At 44.6% G+C, this 19,929-nt stretch overlaps 1 protein-coding gene across 6 annotated transcripts; it reads right to left on the reverse strand.

The window, feature by feature from the left end:
• Positions 1 to 561: 561 nt before the first annotated feature.
• EIF2D (eukaryotic translation initiation factor 2D) lies at positions 562 to 19,250 on the reverse strand. 6 transcript variants are annotated; one of them, XM_004282425.3, is made up of 15 exons: positions 19,052 to 19,248; positions 17,947 to 18,137; positions 16,372 to 16,455; positions 15,799 to 15,889; positions 13,126 to 13,233; positions 11,024 to 11,277; positions 10,405 to 10,522; positions 8,528 to 8,573; positions 8,033 to 8,136; positions 7,762 to 7,911; positions 7,303 to 7,392; positions 6,481 to 6,576; positions 5,295 to 5,415; positions 2,282 to 2,456; positions 562 to 767 (listed from the first exon to the last, which is right to left on the reverse strand). In XM_004282425.3, the coding sequence occupies exons 1-15, from the start codon at positions 19,141 to 19,143 to the stop codon at positions 697 to 699; spliced, it is 1,791 nt and encodes a 596-aa protein (XP_004282473.1). In that variant the 5' UTR covers positions 19,144 to 19,248; the 3' UTR covers positions 562 to 696. The 6 variants fall into 6 exon arrangements, with proteins under 6 accessions (XP_004282473.1, XP_033266422.1, XP_033266424.1 ...); XM_033410531.2 differs by having other exon boundaries at positions 17,947 to 18,172; positions 19,052 to 19,159; XM_033410533.2 differs by lacking the exon at positions 16,372 to 16,455.
• Positions 19,251 to 19,929: the final 679 nt, after the last annotated feature.

Genomic DNA, 19,929 nt, shown 5'->3' on the forward strand with positions numbered 1-19,929 from the left:
CCAGGTGAAGAAGTTTGAGGCTAAAGAAAGCATTTGTTGGCTAAGACTTCACTGCAGCAAAGCCATCATCTTGCAGCCACATCACAACTTACGGCTGTTAGTGGCAGTTGCCAATGTTGGGGAAAAATCATTGCTGTATAGAATTCCATGTCCTAATATGCTTTCACTGTTTCTTATTTCTGTATAGCCTAAACTTTGCTAGAACTTAAGGCCAACCCTTCCTTCTTTTGCCTTGATTGATGACAAATATAAATATCTATATAAACAGCCCTTTAAAGATGTGAAGGAGTGATTTTGGGCTAGGAGGTTAATTAGGTAGTAAGAATAGCAAGAGGCTGTTGAATATTTGGTAGAGGGACTTTAAAAATGGGAAGGGCCCACCTGCCTGAACTCTGCATGGGCTATTCAGCCTTGAAAGCAGAGGACAAACTAAAATGACTGGAACCACATGAATGGAAAAGGCACACCACAACGGCCTTGAGTGTCCATTTAAAATGGCTTCTGATCTGAAAACTTCGTACAACATTTTAGCTAAGTGGAGGAAACAGGAGGGAAATCAAATTTAGATTAGAATAAAAATTTATTTTGGTAAAGAATTATATATTTTTTTAATTTGCAAAAGCAGAAAATACTCATATAAATTACCAGCCCACAGCTTGGATTTCCTCTGGATCAACCACATGAAACAAGAGTCTGTCACTTCTTCTTGCCAGGTTTGGGGGCCTTTTCCAGGCCCTGGATGTGTTTTCGAGGAAGCCGATACTCTTCTACAATCCAAAAGGCAGAAACTCCTCAGTGAGGCATGTGTATGCTCTCCTCCCCGCAACTCCTTCCCCTTGGTCTGCAATGACCCTCCTTGGCCCCGACCTCCAAGGTCCCCAATCTGCACAGCTGCCTCCTGGCCCTCTTGCCCCACTGTGTGCTCATTCCTGCTGTCAACTCTCAGTTCAAACCATTTCCATCATATGACCTGCTCTTCTATACCCAGCTCAAACTCAACTCCAACGGGAATGGACCATTTATCCTTACACCTCGAGGATGAAGTGTGTATTTCAGCAATTTTCACGTTGATAGCTACCTTCTAGGTGTACTTCAGGCATTTATAATTTTCTCACAAGAGAGAATGTGTGTGTCTGAGTTCAGTCATGTGTTTATCTTTTTTCCTCTGTATTTCGTATGGGGTTTTTCACTTAAAGGGGCTCAACTGTAAAAGTTAACTGCTGGGTACTGCCTTAGACCATAAAATAAATTTGCTTATTGAGCATTTACTATGGGCCAGACCCTGGGCATGAAAAAAGGATGAAAAAGGTAAGGTCTCTGATTCAAGAAGTTCAGTCTAACAGGGAGTTCAGACAACAGAATAAATTAGCCAAGTTGTAGACACTAACCAGAAATATAAACACAATTGGAAAGTACTATGTTAGCAGTTTTTTAAATGTCAATTTAAGGAAACAGAAAAAAAAAAAAAAGGGACATGTTCTAAGACAGGCTTCCTGTGACCCCTGAGCTGGGCCAATGAGCCTTTAAGGTGAGGATGTGAGAGGCCACGCAAGGTGAGGCGACAACACAGAGGAAAGCACCCAGGTGTGAATATGCAGGTGCACATGGGGAACAGCAAAGGAGACCAGCACGGCTGAAGCCTGGCGTGGGGATCAGGGACCTGCCAGAGAACCCGGATGGAAGATGGGGTTGGGCTGGGAGGGTCTTGTTTATTGAGCTTAAGAGTTTATTCTGAAGGCATTAAGGAGATATAAAAAGTTTTTCAGAGAGGAGTGATGTGATCACATTGTTTTAGGAAGCTGACTCCGGCAGCTGGCATTGAGGACAGACTGGAGGCTGGGTGACTCAGGGTTGGTAGAAAGAACCTAGGCTTGGGAGTCAAGCAAATCAAAGTTCAGAGCCCAGCTGCAGCACTGAACAGCTGAATGTCTCAGCGCAATGTACTGAAACTTAGTTTCCTCATCTGCAAAACAGAAACAGTTCTGCAGCATCGTTATGATTCAGAGAGACCAAGCCTGCAAAAAGCCCAGCAAAGTGCCTAGCAAAGTTTGGGTGCTCAACAAATGTCTTACAAAAAAAGGAAAACCAGGAAGAAAACTACTAGCATGGTGGAGAAAACAATGAATTTGGGGGCTAAAGGATCTAGTTCAAACATTAGTTCTACCTCTCTCTGGCTGCTAAAAGCTACATATATGGTAGACTCACTAGGGTGAGTTTAGTTGGTAGGAAGATCTTTGCCAAGTTAGACCAATGTGTCTGCTTCTTAAGAGGGGATGCTCACCAAGCAACAGCCGGCCGAGGTGGTGGATCTGATTTCCCTGGATCTGAACCTGCAGGATGTCCTTGGTCCCAGGGGCAGGAGTGACAGTAGTGCTAGCCTGGCATCGCTGCTGGAGGGTGGTAGCCACTGAGCATGGGTCCAGACCATAGGCCTCCAAGTTCCGGACCACAGTCACCTGTGGGGGACAGAAGACTGATGGTGGGTACAGACCACATGCCCTCCCCTCCAGAAACCTTCCAGGGCCTCAGAAGCCTCCTCACCCCCTATGTTCACCATCCCTATAACCATGGTACCTTCATCCAAATAATTAATTTTTGTGCTTCTAAATTGATTTTTTCTTTCTACCCCATCCAATACAGGCACACCTCAGAGGTATTGTGGGTTCAGTTCCAGACCCACCATGATAAAGCGAGTATCACAGTAAAATGAGTCACATGAATTTTTGGTTTCCCAGTGCATATAAAAGTTACGTTCTCATGAAAATCAAAACCACAATGAGGTACCACCTCACACTGTTCAGAATGGCCATCATTAAAGTCTACAAATAATAAATGCTGGAGAGGATGTGGAGAAAAGGGAACCCTCTGACACTCTGGGTGGGAATGTAAATTGGTACAGCTGCTATGGAGAACAGTATGGAGGTTCCTCAAAAAACTAAAAAATAGAACTACCATATGATCTAGCAATCCCACTCCTGGGCATATACCCAGGCAAAACTATAACTCGAGAAGATACATGTACCACTATGCTCATAGCATCACTATTTACAATAGCCAAGACATGGAAACAACCTATCTATCATTCTATTTACAGATGAATGGATAAAGAAGATGTGGTACATATATACAATGGAATATTACTCAGCCATAAAAAAGAATTAAATAGTGCCATTTGCAGCAACATGGACGGACCTAGAGATTATCACATTAAGCAAAGTCAGTCAGAAAGAGAAAGACAAATACCATATGATATCACTTATATATGGAATCTAAAATACAACACAAATGAACTTATCTATGAAACAGAAACAGACTCACAGACATAGAGAACAGTCTTGTGGTTGCCAAGGGGGAGGCGGGTGGGTAAGGGAAGGATTAGGAGTTTGGGACTAGCAAATGCAAACTAGTAAATACAGGATGGAAAAATAACAAGGTCCTAGTGTATAGCACAGGGAACTATATTCAATATCCTGTGATAAACCATACAGAAAATAATACAAAAAAGAATATATATATGTATAACTGAATCACTTTGCTGTAGAGCAGAAATTAACACAACATTGTAAATCAACTATACGTCAATGAAATATTTTTAAAAGTTATGTTCTCACTATACTGTTAAGTTTGCAATAATATTATGTCTTAAAAAACAAAGTATATACCTTAATTAAAAAATACCTTATTGCTAAAAAGTGCTACCCATCACCTGAGCCTTCAACGAGTTGTAACCTTTTTCACAATAGTAACATCAAAGATCACTGATCATCGATCACCATAACAAATTTAATAATGAAAAAATTCATATACTTTTTAAAAGTTTTTTTTATGGAGAATTTAAAACATAAATAAAAGTAGAATAGTAAGATGAGCTCCCATGTACCCATCATGAATTTTAACAATTATCAACTCATGACCAACCTTGATTCATCTATATCCCCACCCACCCCCATTCCTGTGTTACTTTAAAGCAAATCCCCCTAGACATCAGATCTCGTCTGCAAATATTTCCGTATGTATCGCCAAAAGACAAGGGCTCTTTTTAACATAAAGACAAAACCATCATCACACATAATTACACATTCAAGAAATGGTGGCTATTGCTAATTATTAAGGTTATCATTGTTTGGTTCTCATTTATTGAACGTTTATATGCCAAATACTATTCTAAGTGCTTCGCCTACATATATTCCTTCATTTGATCCTCACAGTGCCTTATGAGGTAGGTATTATCCCCATTCTTCAAATAAGGAAACTCAGGCAAAATAACATTAAGTAACTTGCTCAAAGTCAGGCAGCAAGGCCACACTGGAACCCAGGTCTCTAATCTCAAAGCCCACGTTCATAACCACACACTACTAGAAAGTTCTTTATTTTGAACCCAAGTCTGGCTTCTTGGGATTTCTACCCAATAATCTTATTTCTGTCTTCTCAAGGCATACAAAATAAGTGCACTCCTTTTCCAAGTACAGCTTTTCACATATTTGAAGACAGATGTAATTTGTTCCCTACGACTTTGTGTTGCCAAGCTAAACACACTCAGTTCCTTCAGCGATTCTTTTTTTCTTTCCTTTCTTTTTTTTTTTTCTTTTGGCTGCGTTGCGTCTTCTTTGGTGCGTGTGGGCTTTCTCTAGTTGCGGCGAGCAGGGTCTACTCTTCGTTGTGGTGCACGGGCTCCTCATTGCGGTGGCTTCTCTTGTTGCGGAGCACAGGCTGTAGGCACGCAGGCTTCAGTAGTTGCGGCACGTGGGCTTCAGTAGTTGCGGCATGTGGGCTTGGTAGTTGAGGCACGCGGGCTCTAGAGTGCAGGCTCAGTAGTTGTGGTGCATGGGCTTAGTTGCTCCACAGCATGTGGGATCTTCCCAGGCCAGGGATCGAACCCATGTCCCCTGCATTGGCAGGCAGATTCTTAACCACTGCACCACCAGGGAAGTCCCTCCTTCAGCGATTCTTTAGTAGTTATTTTCACTGAGCAAGGCCCAAGAGGTAACAGAATGAGTAAGAGCTGAAAGCCCCTACCATAGTTCTAAGAAAAAAATAAATATAAGATCTTGTTTACTTTTAGAACCAGGCTCTAGCAAGTTTCCTAGCACAAAATCCTAGAGAGCAGTGAGGGAGGGGGTCAGCTTTACCTGTTTTACATAGGGCCTAACCCAGTCACACAAACATGGGTGTTTCCTAAACAATCTTTGAGGCGTTTAAGGCCAATCTAAAAACCTCCGATCACATTAGAGAGACTAGAACTTAGCAGGGACATTAAATCACCATCTTCAAACGTTGTGTCTTTTAAAAATTACCTTTTTGTTAGAAGCTCTCTGTGCTAGGGTGATGTCAATTGGGCAGATTTTGCCTTTCTTCACAATGGGCTCTTGTCCTGGAAAGGTCACTTGATAGGCAGGCTGCAATTTTTCCAAACATCTGAAACAGGAGTTAATGAGTTGGTGACTGATAAAGCCAGCAGAAACCATTTCCTCATATCCCATTCCCAGCAGACAGCTAGATGGAAGCTGATCTTACAGGTGGCGGTTCACCTCTGCCTGCACAGTAGAATCATTCAAATCAGCTAGGGAGCTAAACCCCAGACCAATTAAGTCAGAGACTCTCATCAGGAAGATTCATTTTTTAAAGCTCCCCAAAGTGTGGCCACAGTCAAGACCCACTGACTCAGGGAAGGGAACATCCGAGACTCGAGCCCCTAGAAACTGTCCACTTGCCTGGCCTTCTGAAAACCTGCCCAGGCGGGCTTGTGGAGTTTACTATCTCAAGAGTCTCCCTTACCCAGCAGAATAAAGTGCTGCTTCACATTTCTGACATGCTGCAATCATGCATCATTTATAGACACCTTTACCACAAGGAATTTCTACCTTTTGTCTAACCAGATTTTCTTTTGCTAGCATATATATTGAGATTGACAAACTTTTTCTAGAAAGGGCCAGGTGGTAAATATTTTAGGCTTTCAAGGGCCATATGGTCTCTGTTGAAATTACTCAACTCTGCCATTTAGCAGGAAAGCAGCACAGATAATATGTAAACAAATGGGTGTGGCTGCGTGCCAATAAAACCTTATTTACAAAAACAGGTAGCAGGCCAGATTTGGCCCACAGGCTACAGTTTGCTAACTCCTTATAGAAGTTATTTTCAGTTTTGGGTCTACGGAAAAGAAAGAGTATAAGAATCCTTCCTTTGAAAAGACTTTAAGACAATCCCCACCCACCACCCACACCTTCTGTTTTTGAAGCTCTTATTTCTAATTAATGTTCCTCTTCTCTCTCCTTCTCAAGTTCTTCTATACTGTGTTGGCTCATATTGCTCCAAAGACCCTCCGCATCAGAATTACCCAAGCCTGTGTTTATGTAGACTGACATGGTGTGAATTATGGAAAGAAAGTCGGAGCTGATGAGAGGGCCAGTTCTTAAGTCCAATGTGATAGACATTAAGGAGAGGGGATGGAAACATTGGGGAGGGGCTGCCAATCCCCACTACCTGTTCAGGAGACTGTCCCATGGAAGCTTCATGACTGTGTGCTGTTCACCTTTCTCTAAGATGCAGTCACATAGGATGGGATCCAATTTCACAAGACTAAAGGGAAAGAAAAGGCAGTAAAGAACTCCTAGCCCCGCCCCTTCTGATCCCAGGGTCCACTCAGGATTCATGTGTTATGTGTTGTTTAAAGTCATTCAGGATTATTAGAACCAATTAGGGGTTCACAGTCCATGAAGCAACGTACCCTCTGGATGGGAGGTACACGTCTGCTTTCCTAGAATAAAGGAGAAACAGGCAGTGGAGGGGAAAGTGGGATGGGAAAAAATTCTGAAGACCGGGATCCCGGCTCACTTCTGCTACTAACTAACCATGATTAAACCAGTAGTTCCCAACTTTTTGATCATGAGGGTATCTTTTGAAATTAAAAACAAAAAAATTAATGAAACACTCTTCATTTAGTAGTTTACCTTCTATATCCACTTACTAAGAAAACAGAGAATACCAAAAAGCTAAGATGGCTTTGGTAAAATTTTTTAAAGTTTGCGTTTTGTTCCTCACAAGAGCAAGTGCATTGGAAAATCAACAGTAGATACATATGAGATGATGCTTACTCAGGCTACAGTCAATGTTGACAGCATATCTGGATCTGACTACCTTAGACCACAGCTCTAAGTGTCCACAGCCTATGGTTTAGAAACCACTGGCCTTGATTATTGCTAGCAGTCTGTGATCTCCTGCACCCCTCCCTCCCAGCCGCCCCCCACATGTTCTGAAGATGAACACTGAAAGACATGGGGTGAGCTCCCCTCCCCATCCACTCACTTTTTGTTGTCTGCATCAACCAGGTCATTTTTCTTGGCGTAGTTGATGACGATTGTTCGGACCTCACTGCCCTCGAGGATGCTCCCCTTCCTAGGTGAGAAGTGACGGGGGGCGTTATTCACGCTATGCTGGGAGACAAACTGTAAATACCAAGATTCACTTCCTGCTCAGCAGGGCGATGTCCTCAGCTTCTCGACCTCTGGGTTCTTCCCTTTTCCTGCCAGGGGCCAGCAGGGCCGTGTGAAGAATAATTACAGGTAGAAAAGGGAGAGACCTACTCTCTCATTCACTTAGTCCAGAGACCCTTCCCAGGGGAAGGAGGCTTGAAGCTGGATCTGGGAGAAAGGGAGGAGGGGGCAGAGCAGGTTTTGCCAGTCACAGAAGAACACTACTTAGGCTGAAAGGATTATAGGCCAGAACACCAAGCAGGCAGAGAAGGGCTGCTCTCCAAAAACTCACTTGTGGCCAGACTCCTGGAAGAGCAGGGTCATGCTGGCTGGGACACAGTAGAGGGATTTTATATCTGGAGGGTGATAGGGCTGTTCCCTGCTACCCTCCTGGATTGTCTGGGAGGTCGGGGAGGGCTCGGGTATGACGAAAGATGTGATCCTAAAACCCAGCAGAAGGAAAGAAAAAACACATTTTATACTAGTGTCTCGGCGATTCCCGGTCCGTGGCCCAGGTGCCCTGGGGCCAGCTGAGCTGCGGTGACCAGGCCCCCTGCACTCACCTCGGGTGCTTCCAGTCCACAGCCACAATGCTCTCCACCCCTTTGCTCAGCTCCTGCACCTGTATAATCTGCTCCTGCTGCATGTGCTGCAGGAACTTAGAGAGCTAAGGGAGAGAGGGCCAGTGGTAGGGGACCTCATCGACTCTGCACACACGCTGAGCACCTGAGACATGCCAGACACCGAGCTGGGCAGGTCCCGGGGAGGGACGTGGGACAGTCCCTGTCCTCATCCAGTTAGGAAGGGAAGGGCCCCTGCCGGTGAAGCCTTTCAGAACTTGGATCAGATATAAAGGGGTGGGAAGGAGAGAGGGGAGTGGGTGCCCACCCAACTGCCTCAGCCCAGGGAGAGTTTTCTTCCACCCCCTATACCTGGAATCAAAAAGCTTAATTCTAGCCTCAGCCCTGCAGACAGGGCTTCCCCATGTCCACCAGCTCACGCCACGTGTGCCCCTACACAGCTCCCTGTGTGGGTATGCAGAGAAGGGACCCGCTTACCTTTTTGTAGCTTGACTTCTTTATGTCCAGTTGTCGTCCTTCGGGGCTGATGGCAGATGGAAAAGGCAAGTTAAGCTAACAAAGCAGTAGTGGTACGGCCTGCCTGACACTGAGAGGAGGACATTTTCCTCAGCCTTCCTCCTGCACGTTCAGAAAGAGGCCGCTGTTCCAGAGCTCTCTGCCCATCGGCAGCATCAGAGAGAGATGCAGACTTTAGCTCCTCCAGGTCCTTGCTGTCCAATAGGCCTTTCTGTAAGGATGGAATGTTCTCTGCTATCAACGTGGTGGCCACTAGACAGATGTGGCTATTAAGCACTGGAAACGTGACGAATGTGACTAAGGAACTGAATTTTAAATTTTATTTAATTTAAACTTAAATAGCCACACATGGCTTGTGGCTACTGTACCAGATACAGCTTTAGATTCCTTTCAAACTAGACAGGCTTCTGTGGCCTCAGAAGTTTCACCTCCAGGTGAGCGTCTGCAACACCAAGCTCACTGTGGCAGCAAGGCAAACCACATCCTGCAGGCCAGATCTGGCAATGCCCGTTCATCTACTGTCTATGGTTGCTTCACTGCCACAATGGCAGACTTGCACAGTTGCAACAGAGACTGTAGGGCCTGCAAAGCCTAAAATAATTACTATCTGACTCTTTATAGACTGTTAGCTTTGGGGGAAAGATCCCTAATGAAAGCTGTAATCATTCTATCGCCCCAGAACGTACATCTTCTCTCAAAATGTGACAAGCAAAAGCAGTGGGATTCATAGGGATCCCTTCTAGAACCCACCCCAGGCTAAGAACCTCTACCCCTTTCCCAGTTACTTGCAACCCAGGAAGGTCAGGACAAATTACCAAGTATCCTGCCACGCACTCCAGACCCCATACGTGTATAGAATGCCTTAAAGAAACTCATATGTAGAGGAAGAGAATTACATTAAAATCACTTTTTTTTTTTTCTTGTTTTTTTTGCGGTACGCGGGCCTCTCACTGTTGTGGCCTCTCCCTTTGCGGAGCACAGGCTCCGGACGCGCAGGCTCAGCGGCCATGGCTCACGGGCCCAGCCGCTCCGCGGCATGTGGGATCTTCCCGGACAGGGGCACAAACCCATGTCCCCTGCATCGGCAGGCAGACTCTCAACCACTGCGCCACCAGGGAAGCCCCTTAAAACCACTTTTTTAAAAAACAGAGCAAAATTCTCAGAAAGAAATTCAGACTTGAGGTGAAAATCAATAAGCAAATCTCCTGACATGATAATATTTACTGGGTGCTTATTAAATGTCAGGTTATTTGATCTTGACAGCAATCTTACAAGTGTTAGAAATCAGGGCTCAGAGAAGCCTGGTAATGGGTTCAAATACACCTTTGCTCCAACACCGTGGGGAGCTGGTTTTTGAGCCCAGATGGCTCTGTCTTCAAAGTCCAGGTTCAACCCACATGTAACACTCCCTCTGCTGGTGGCTGTGTGTGCGGGTCGGGTGGGGGGTTCACACCGATTCTTCCTGCTGACACAACCTAATCTGGCCCACCTACTCTTCAGAAAGGTGTGAGGGGATTGAAGCCTCCAGACAAACAGGCTGCCCCAGGGCCCTTCCGGGGCCGGACATGCTGCCCGATCAGTAAAAGAGCCCAGAATCACCACAGCAGAGGCAGTGCTCAAAGCGCCTTGCGAATTTTAACCTTCATTTCCTCAACATCCTTTTACTGGCTAAAACTTAAGTCTTTAAAACTCAGTATTTGCTAGATCAACCCTTCACTTCACTCTTTCCACATCATGTCCCTAAAACAATTCCCCCATCAGCCTTGTCCCATCCTACCACCAAAGAGCAAGAGAGAGACCCACCGCCCAGCCCCCAGCCCACACCATGCCTTCCATACCAGCAGGAGAACATGTGGCTGCCCAGGAGAGTGCTGGTGAGTAAAGGGAGGTCAGCCTTCTTGACGCGGTACTTCAAAGCACACAAGAAGCATCTCTGCAACAGTTCGTCCATTTGCTCTGCAAGGAAAAGACAAGAACCACATCCTTCCTGAGGGCCGCAGAAGGCCCGCGCAGCACAGGTAAACTCCCCGCACAGTGACATCCGTACCTTACCCCTCAGCTCTGAAGGAGCCCATTCCCAGGCACCAAAGCTCGCAGACTCTCTAGAACACTGAGCCTTTACAGAGGTCTCACCCTACAGAAGGGGTCAGGCCACAAAGTCCCACCCAGCCAGGCGCAGATGCTTCTCTGATAGAGAAGTCAGAGGCAGAAGAAAACTAAGAGGGCCGTGTAGCTGGGAACAGTCCAAATAGCAGAGTCGACGGGTATCCAGGGAAACGCGACATATGCGGAAGACTCCCAGGTAAGATGGCAAAGGGCTGCGGCACCACCCTCAGCAAAAATAAGGACTTTCCCCTCCCCTCCCGGAGCTGTAGTGCCGCTCTAGTCAGAAGCAGAGCAGAGCACTTAAGTCTCCTACACTGAGAGGAGACTGCCCTACTTCTGCCAGAGCTGTACCTTGAAGGGTCTTGCTGTCCGTGGGGTCTGGGTTCAGGCTCCCGACACTGGGGTCTTCTGTGGCTTCCGACAGGGACTTCTCCCCACACCTCTGCTGAACCTCCCCCTCCTCCTCCTCTCCCTCCAGGGTCAGGCGCCTCATGTCTCCCTGCGAGGTGGTGTCTGCCTGGACAGACCCCTTCTCTTCACTGAGATCTGGGGGATCCAGGGCCAGTGGAGCAATGGATGGTGGAGAGGACTTGTCTCCAGATCGCCTGCAAAAACCTCATGTCAGAAACACTGAGCAGCAGCCGCAACACTCTCCAGCCCCGGTCAGGGGGTCAGCGGGGGTCCAGAGAGAGTAAGACCCACAGGCAGAGGTGTCCAGGAGAGGCCAGAGAACCTGGGTGTGCCTCTCAAAATCTGTTTCCAATTCTGGGCCCAGAGAAGTCCCATGCCTCAGTTTCCTCATCTCTCAAATGGGGAGAGTAATTCTTGCCTCCTCTTTAACCCAAAGGAATAATAATATTATTAACAGAAATTCAGAGACAGAGAAAGATTAAAGACAACATAGTTAAAGTGGAGCTCCCCTTCCAAAGTATTCCCTTCATATAAATTAAAAATAAAACTATTTTGAATTAAATAACCAAATTAAGATTGCAAACGCATCTGTAGTACCAGTTTGGTGAAATACAAACCCAAGGTTGAACGTATGGAACAAATTACAAACACCTGGACTGCTCAAGACTGCAAAAACAGTTGCTTCTGTGTTAAATCAGAATGCAACCTAAAATAGATAAATGACAAGGACCAGCTGTATAGCACAGGAACTATATTCAATACCTTGTAATAACCTTTAATGGAAAAGAATCTGAAAAGGAACATATATGTATATATCTATATCTAGAATCACTAGATATACTAATGATCACTAGAATCACTTGGCTGTACACCTGAAACTAACACAACATTGTACATCAACTATACCTCAATTGAAAAAAAGAATGCAATCTAACCTGCAGAGTAGAGATTACAATGGTTTTATGCCATTAAGCCTTATGAAGACAGGAAAAAAAGGGATGCCACGTAGCAGAGCGGTAAAAGCAAAAAGCTTTATGTTACTAAGATTATGCAAGTCAAACAAAGTTTTACTAACAGCTGCAGAAGGGCTTATTAGTATGGCTACTAGTGAGGCCACAGCGTATGTTTAGGCTATTCTGATCAGGTAAATACCATAAGTATTTTGAAAGGGTGGGAGGAGGGGAGACTGAGGCAGCCACTGATAAGACAATTTAGACAACAGGACCTTAATTGCCCAGACTAACAGTCAGAAAAAAAGGTGCTGTGAGTACGTGAGTAAGCAGCCCTCAAATGCCTGCTGAAACCCAGACTGATGAGGCTGTACCTCCAGCAAAGCAGGGCTTGGCCAATACTTGTAAAATAATTAACTCCAAGACTGACTAAAAACGTAAGGGTAAATCTATACCAACAGGCCACAACACTTGGCCAAAAGACCAGGTATACTGCTTTCGAGAAAAGCACTACTTACTATTTTGGTTAAATGACAAGAAAATAACCAGAAAATAAACTCACATACAGCTCCAGAGAGCAACTGTCACAGTGAGAAAGTGCAAGTTCCATAATGAGGACGAGATCCGAAATGTGGAACTTGAACAACATGAAAGTAATCAGGTTATCACCCTGGTGCCTGAGGATCTACTCTACTTTGATTTGGATTCAGATGTGAGAATTCCCGAGCACTCGTCATGGGGTCAGAAAATGCCTTAATGTACACGGCAGAAAAGGCCAGATCGACCAGTGCCATAAAAATAAAGAATATCACTGTACTGAGAGGCAGAGAAGACAGTCCCTAAGGCCTTCTTCCAGCCCTAGGATTCTACAATTCACCTAGAAAATAAAGTTCTCTGTAATTTCTTTTCTAAACAGGCAAAAATATATATATATTTTTTTTTTTTCTCCACATTTTGCAAGGAAATTAATGTCTGGGGTCAGCAATTTGACTAAGGACACAGCAGGGATCAAAACTCTCACTTCTGAATCCAGGCCCTGTGCTCTCTCCGCCCACCCAGCTCCCTATAAAACAGAAAAAGCATGGAACCCACCACAAGTGGTCCTGGTAGGTGTGGAGCACAGAGAAGCCCCTTCCCTTCAGACCTGAGGTCAGCATCTCAGCTGTGGACATGGCAGCAACTCCGATGGCAACAGGGGCTCTGAGAGGAGGAGGCCAGAGACAAGGGTCAGGGAAAGTCTTCCAGGAGGGCACATGTCAGGACCAGCTTTCTACACATGTGTTCAAAGCACCACGGTTGCAAATCTGAAGCATCCACTTGTATCACAGAGCTAAAACTCAGTGCAGTCTCAATCTTATTCAAATTACCTACACATACGACTTTCAAAAATTCCTTGACCAAATATTCCCTTCTGTGTAATTAACTCCTCTACTGATGTTATCATTGTTATATTATTATGAATCAAACCCAGGTAGGACTCAGAAGGATATTTAAAGTTTCCTTTCTTTAATTTCAAAAATATAAATTATCTCCCCATTTAAAAAAGGCATAGCCATCCTATATGGAAATTCAGAAGGGAGGCCATTCATATGCCATAAATTAGGCTGAGGGATGCCACAGGGAAGAGAGAAGAGAGATACAGTGGTACCAACTAAAGGTTCCTTCTGAGTTGGTTCTTTGTAACAGGGCTTGCTCTGTATAACTATCTATCTAAGAACTGGATGTGTCCAAAATATAAAAAACAGCCACATTTACAATAACTACAAAAAAACTACCAAAGCCCAAATGGAAATCTCTGTCAGCCCACTGTTACTCAGCAATGCTCACACATTGCCTGTAAGGATTGGTGTCCAGCTGGCTAACAGGAGGGGAATATACAAGCCTGGCAACGTTGCCTGGACCTAAGGTAGATGATTCAAGGGCAGATTTCCCAACACCTGAACTTCAAAACAATGTTTGCTAATCCGGTGGCTCCACTTACTGTGCCCATGGGTCAGTTCCTGCCACAGAATCTTTGAATTTGGCTTCTTTCCCAGTTCCTAAAAGACGGATCTTTGTCTTCCACCCTTGGAATGGTCAATGGCTCAAGAACTTCAGTCTCGAACCTGGCTTGCAGTTTTAGTAAACTCCCTTGTACCCTCATCCCCTTCCATAAACCACCTAGGCTTCATTCCCACATACATTCTAAATGCCAAACTGAGAGGCCAAATACACATTTATGTAGTTTTCTCCTATCTTGGATAGAATACTGGGGGGAAAAATCAATAATTTCACCATTCTTTTCAACTTCAAGTTTTGCTACAGGTAAACAAGGAAGGAAACATTTCTAGGTGCTTGGTTCCAAAAGGTTCAAGGAAAATAGGAGAATATGAGCAGCAAAAGTAAGATCTTTAAACACTGACCCCTCCCATGCCTACTATGCTTCTCTCTCAAAGAAGCAATGAGTAAAATAATAAGATGTCATTTTTCATTCAGGATGATACAAATGAAAATGACCCATCACATCCAGTGTCGGTGAGCATGTAAGGAAACAGACTCCATATACCCTGTAGGTAGGAGGGAAAACTGACACAGCATTTTTATAGGGCAACAGAAAGTATGCACGATCTTCAGCCAAACAGTTCTGCTTCTTAGTATCTACTTTAGAAAAATATTGGCACTAGTGTCCCTAGAGGCATCAGGAAGATCTTGTTTGTGATAGAGACAAAGTAGAGGCAACCACAATGTCCACTAGAAGAGGACTTTTCCCATCACCCCACAGCGGGTAAAAAGATTCAGCTTATCTGTGCTTGCTGACACGGAAAATGTCCCCACTACCTGAAGTGAAAAAGTAATAGGGATAAAGTTTGTTTATTTGTATTTTTAAACATACACACCCCAGACCATACATTTTATATGCACGTGTATATATGCATTGAAGAAGGCTGACAAGGACATGCATCAGAATGATAATGGTTACTTCTAGGAGAAAAGGATTATGGGGTGAGAGGGTTTTGATTTTTCAGAACTGTTCATACGATTACTTCCTAATTTATTTTAAAAAAGAGACACTGTGGTGATGGCTGAACAACCCTGTAAACATACTAAAAAAAAAATCACTGAATTGTACATTTGAAACAGGTGAATTTTATAGTATGAAAACTATATCTCAATAAATCTATTAAAAATAATTAAAAGATGAGGATGATGATGCGGATGTTAGACAAAAATAATGTTGAAGCCATGAAAGGCAGGAAAGGCCAAGAAAATGTCACAGACAGGAGACTAAGAAGGCATGACAACTAAATGCAATGTGGTACCTAGACTGGATTCTTGAACACAAAAAAAGAAAAAAGACATCGTGGGAAAACTGGGGAAATATGCATCAAGTCTGTAATAGTGTCAAAAGGACTGTACCAATGTTAATTCCTTAGTGTTGATAACTGTACTGTGTTTATACAGGATGTTATCATTACAGGAAGCTGGGTAAGGAATATTTCAGGACTCTGTACTATACTTGCAACTCTTCTGTAAATCTAAGAAAAAAATTTTTAAAGGAGAAAAAAAACAAATAAATTTTAAAAAAGAAGCAGCAGGAGCAAATACACTTGGCCCAGATGTATGGACACCCCACAGGCTCACTGCCATTCCCCACTCTCTAATTGTTCAGGAAGAATCTGTTTTTTCTTTTAATCCTTTATCCATAGGCTGTGAAGTTGTCATTCCCACCCCTCCCAAGTTTTCCCTAAGTTTTTTCCCCATAGGCACAGCTGACTGGCACAGTACCTGTTCCCCACCAAGGCAATGGCACAGAGGTCACCCTTCTGTACCTGAGGCAGACCAGCAGGGGGCACCACTAGTCCTGGCAGCATCAAATCTGCAGGAAACAAAAGCATTGCAACTAACTCCACAGTTTACTTCATCATTTATTCATTTGCTCAACAAACATACATTTATTAAGCATCAACTACATTATTCATAATGAAAATTAAAAGCGGCAAACTGAGGATCAGACCTTTTCCTGCTGGGAGACTAGTGGTCAAACTGAAGCGCCAAGCTGAGGGTCCAGTTCCATGATCTATCTTATTCTGGTTTCCTAAATTCAGTTTATTAATCTAAAGTATAGCATATGGCAGTTCACAAAGCACTTTCATGTCACTTATCTTATTTAAGCCTTACAGCAGGGTCAGAGAGGCCCAGAGAGCTCATAGAAGCAGCCACGTAAGAGATGCAACAGACATGGGGAAAAATTCTATTTTTCAATCATATGAATGCACAAAATGGATGCATTTATTAAAGTAGTTGGCCTTTACTAAGTAGGTTTCAGCCAGTATCCAGAATATAGGAAAATACTCTTACCTGCTCCCCCTACCAGTTTTTCAAGCACCAGGGGCCATGTTGTAAATGTTGGTAGAAGATCGGGATAAGACCACAGGGTGTACACTGTCCAAGAAGAGAGCCAGAAAACACTTACTGCCCAAAAGTCAACCCCCTGGGGAATGGCAAAGCCAAACACTAAGGGCACATTAATCAAGATGTAGAAAAGAAACTCAACTCAAAGCTAGAGAGAAGGTTGTAAGGGGATGCCCAAAGAAGTTGCATTCTTTTTTTTTTTAAATTAGGTTACCCCAAGTTTGTGAAGCGGTTTATATGTTATATGCTATTTACTTCAGAATCCTTGCTCCCTTTAGCCTTAGAGACCTGCATTCTTTACACATTTATATTGAGCTCTTTGCAGTAGTTTCTCTCAATCTATGATCTTGAGAAGTTATCACTTTTACTGGTCAGAAGACACATGAAGTGAGCTACAGCTTTGTCTGTTTAATTGCCAAAGTTGGATATTTATGTGTAAGGCTAAAACTAGTGATGAAGTGAACATCTGCTTTTGCCTGTCCAGTATCCCTTTCCCCCTCTCTGGGAACTGAGTGCCCCTTTTCCTGTGGGAAACACATTCCATATAGTTTACAGCAGGCTGACTCCCTTCTCAAGGAGGCTGCAGTCTTGAAGAAGGCGGAGACTTAAGAAACTGGGTGTCACTTGAGACGTGGAGGCACCTATCGTTCCACCTGGATTGCAGCAGCCCCTAATGGCCATAGTGGATAAAAGTAGGGACAGAGCCCTCACGAGGATTCCTTTTATGACCTCAGAAGCAAGTAATCCGAAACCAGGGCACAAGCCTGTAAGAAATTCTGAAACTTTCCCATGTTTATTATTTTTATTCTCTCTGTTTCCACAGGGATTAGCAGTAAAACCCTTAGATCAAAAAGGGCTTGTATGTGTACAGCAGCAAAGCAGGGTGGGGGTAGGGGTGGCCTGGGGTAGGAGACTGCACTGCATTGCTGCAGCCAAGCTGGGAGGAAGAAAAGCCCCCAAATGACAAAGTAGGTGTCAGCAGCCAAGGAAAAGAGAAAAGGACACTGCCTCTCTGAGATCTGTGACAAAGAAAGCAAGCAAAGAATCCTGAGAGCCAGACGAGAGCCTAAGAAAGAATCCCTGTGAGAGATCTCAACCAAAGTCCACCACGAAGACAGCTGGGTATGGAGTTTAACGAACCCAGCTTCTTTCCCATCACAGCATCTCTTCAGTATCTTAAGAAAATTCCCCTAGTGAAAGTTCTAAGAAGCATTTTCTACATGCCCTGAAACTCCACCCTTTTCACGACCTCTGCTCCAATCCCTAGTTAACCCACTAGAAACAAGTGTTTCTTCACCTCAGAATTTCCCTTGGCAACCACCTTCTTTTTTGTGTTAACCCTTTTTCCCCTCACTTTTATAGCAGTTTCTGATCTTGAAAGACCCAATTCTAGGGACACGAAATCCAAAAAGATTCTTAGGGAGATTTTGCATTTATTTGTTTTAAGGAAGACAGATTAATGGAAGAAACAGATATTAGGCAAGGACCATAGTAATGGCCATCTCCATCCCATTGTCATACCTGTCGGATATAGATTTTTCTCCAGTTCAAATAGGATGGGGTTACCACCACTCACGTACACAGTCACTGCATCCCCTCTGTGAGCATACAACTTCACAATGTTGAGTTCTTCCTTTCCAGGTACTAACTCAGAGACCTGATCCGTTCCAAGAGTGGGGAAAACAGCTGTCACATCGGCCCGAAGCTTTCTCCTGCAGAGAGCACACATACCTGGTATGTATGCTGCCTGGATGGATTTTAATAAATATTGAGGACTCAAGACTTACTATAAAATCACGAGGGCCAAGAAAAAGACTGGTTGATGATGCCCTATTCTCACTCTTCCAAAACATCCCATTCTCTCTCTCATCCAATGTCTCATCTATTTTCACATGTTCCTGGGGCATGTCTTTCCATTTTACAAAGAAAGGAAAAAACTGAGATCCGGTAAGCAACCCAAGTTAGCCTGCCACTGGAAGCTAAGCCCTACCTTCCTGACTCCACACATAGCTCTTGGACCCACTCCTTTCTCATATATGCTTGACAAATCTGTCAACCTATGATTAAACAGCTCTGCTAGGGCACCAAGAATGACAACTATAGAACACTGGCTCCAAAATTCCCAAGGTGATACCTTCATTTGCAAAACAGCTCTTACCACATGTGCCTTATCCTCTCTCACCTCACCCTCCATCTGTCTCTCCTGCCAGTGGTAATCACTAGACACTTCTTCTCGTATACTTGTAGTTCTCCGTGCCCCATCTAATCTCTCCCAAGGGACTCAAAGCTCTTGGTAGGGCAGGGACCCCGTTTTCCTTCATTTCTGCATCCTCCACGACACCTTAAACAGACTGCAGTCAGTACGCGCTGATTGAATTACGCTTTCTCGTAAACTCACTAAAATATCCAAAAGACAGCCTGGGAGATAAATCAGGCCTCCTCTCCGTCTTCACTCTCAAAACACGTCTAACTCACCCTGGCCCGCCCCCCGGGGTCCCTTCTCCGGCTGTACCCCTCGGCCTCCACCCCAAGTCGGCTGACCCAGCCCAGAAAAGGCTGTGAGCCAGCGGAGCTTGAGAGATGTCTGGGTGCCCTGGTGGGCAGAGCAGTCTCTTCTCTCCCTCACCTGTCCGACCCCTTGATGGCCGTGTTGGACTTGACCCGAAAGGCCTTGGCAAACATGTCTGCTGGAGTGGCCTGGGGAAGAGAAGACCACATCAGCCAGGGGCTGTCAGGAAAGCGCGAGCACGGCGGCTTCCCGACCCGCAGTCCTGGGGGCAGCCATGCTTGGGCCCGGCTGGGAAAGGGGCCCGGCTGGAAACCGGGGCCGCGCAGCTTCGCGGCCGCCCCTAGTGGCAAGGCTGGGAACTGAAGCGTGGGGGGCGGGGCCGGAGAAGGCGGGGCGGATCCCTGCGCGGAGCGGTGCACCCTGGCGCCTCACCCCTTCTGCTCGGCTCTTCGCCTACGCGAGTGGCTCGAGCGGGCGCGTCTGTAGTATCTCTGGGGCCAACAGCGATTCCGTTCATTTTTACTCCATCAGCGTTACAGTGTGTTGAGTAGGAGCTCTGCCAGCTCTCATTCCGTTCAGTTTAGTTCAGCTGCACAAAATTAATTGAACTCGTGTTTTATTAAACTTGCAGGCCTCTTGAATGCTTTTCTTCAGGGCTTTTGTTTATTAAGATCTTTACATTTTATTGCACACTTGGGGCCTCAGCTAGAATTCTTTCCGAGATTTTCTCCTTCCTGTTTTTTAATTTACATGAGGTGATAATAACAATAACAAGGAATCCACTTTAGTCCCAGGTTTGACCTCCTGTTAAGAGGAAAAAACTATACAAATGATCTTCAAATCTGTTATTTAAAACATTTTTGGTTAAAAAACCCCACAGTTTTGGACATTTTTATGTACCTTTTGCATTCTGGCATTATTTGGGGGGATTTTGTTTCCAAAGCAATTTTTAAAACTCAGAGTGCTTATAAAAAAAATAATTTTGAGGCATAGTA

This window comes from Orcinus orca, chromosome 1 (assembly GCF_937001465.1).
Source record: "Orcinus orca chromosome 1, mOrcOrc1.1, whole genome shotgun sequence".
Lineage (NCBI taxonomy): Eukaryota > Metazoa > Chordata > Mammalia > Artiodactyla > Delphinidae > Orcinus > Orcinus orca.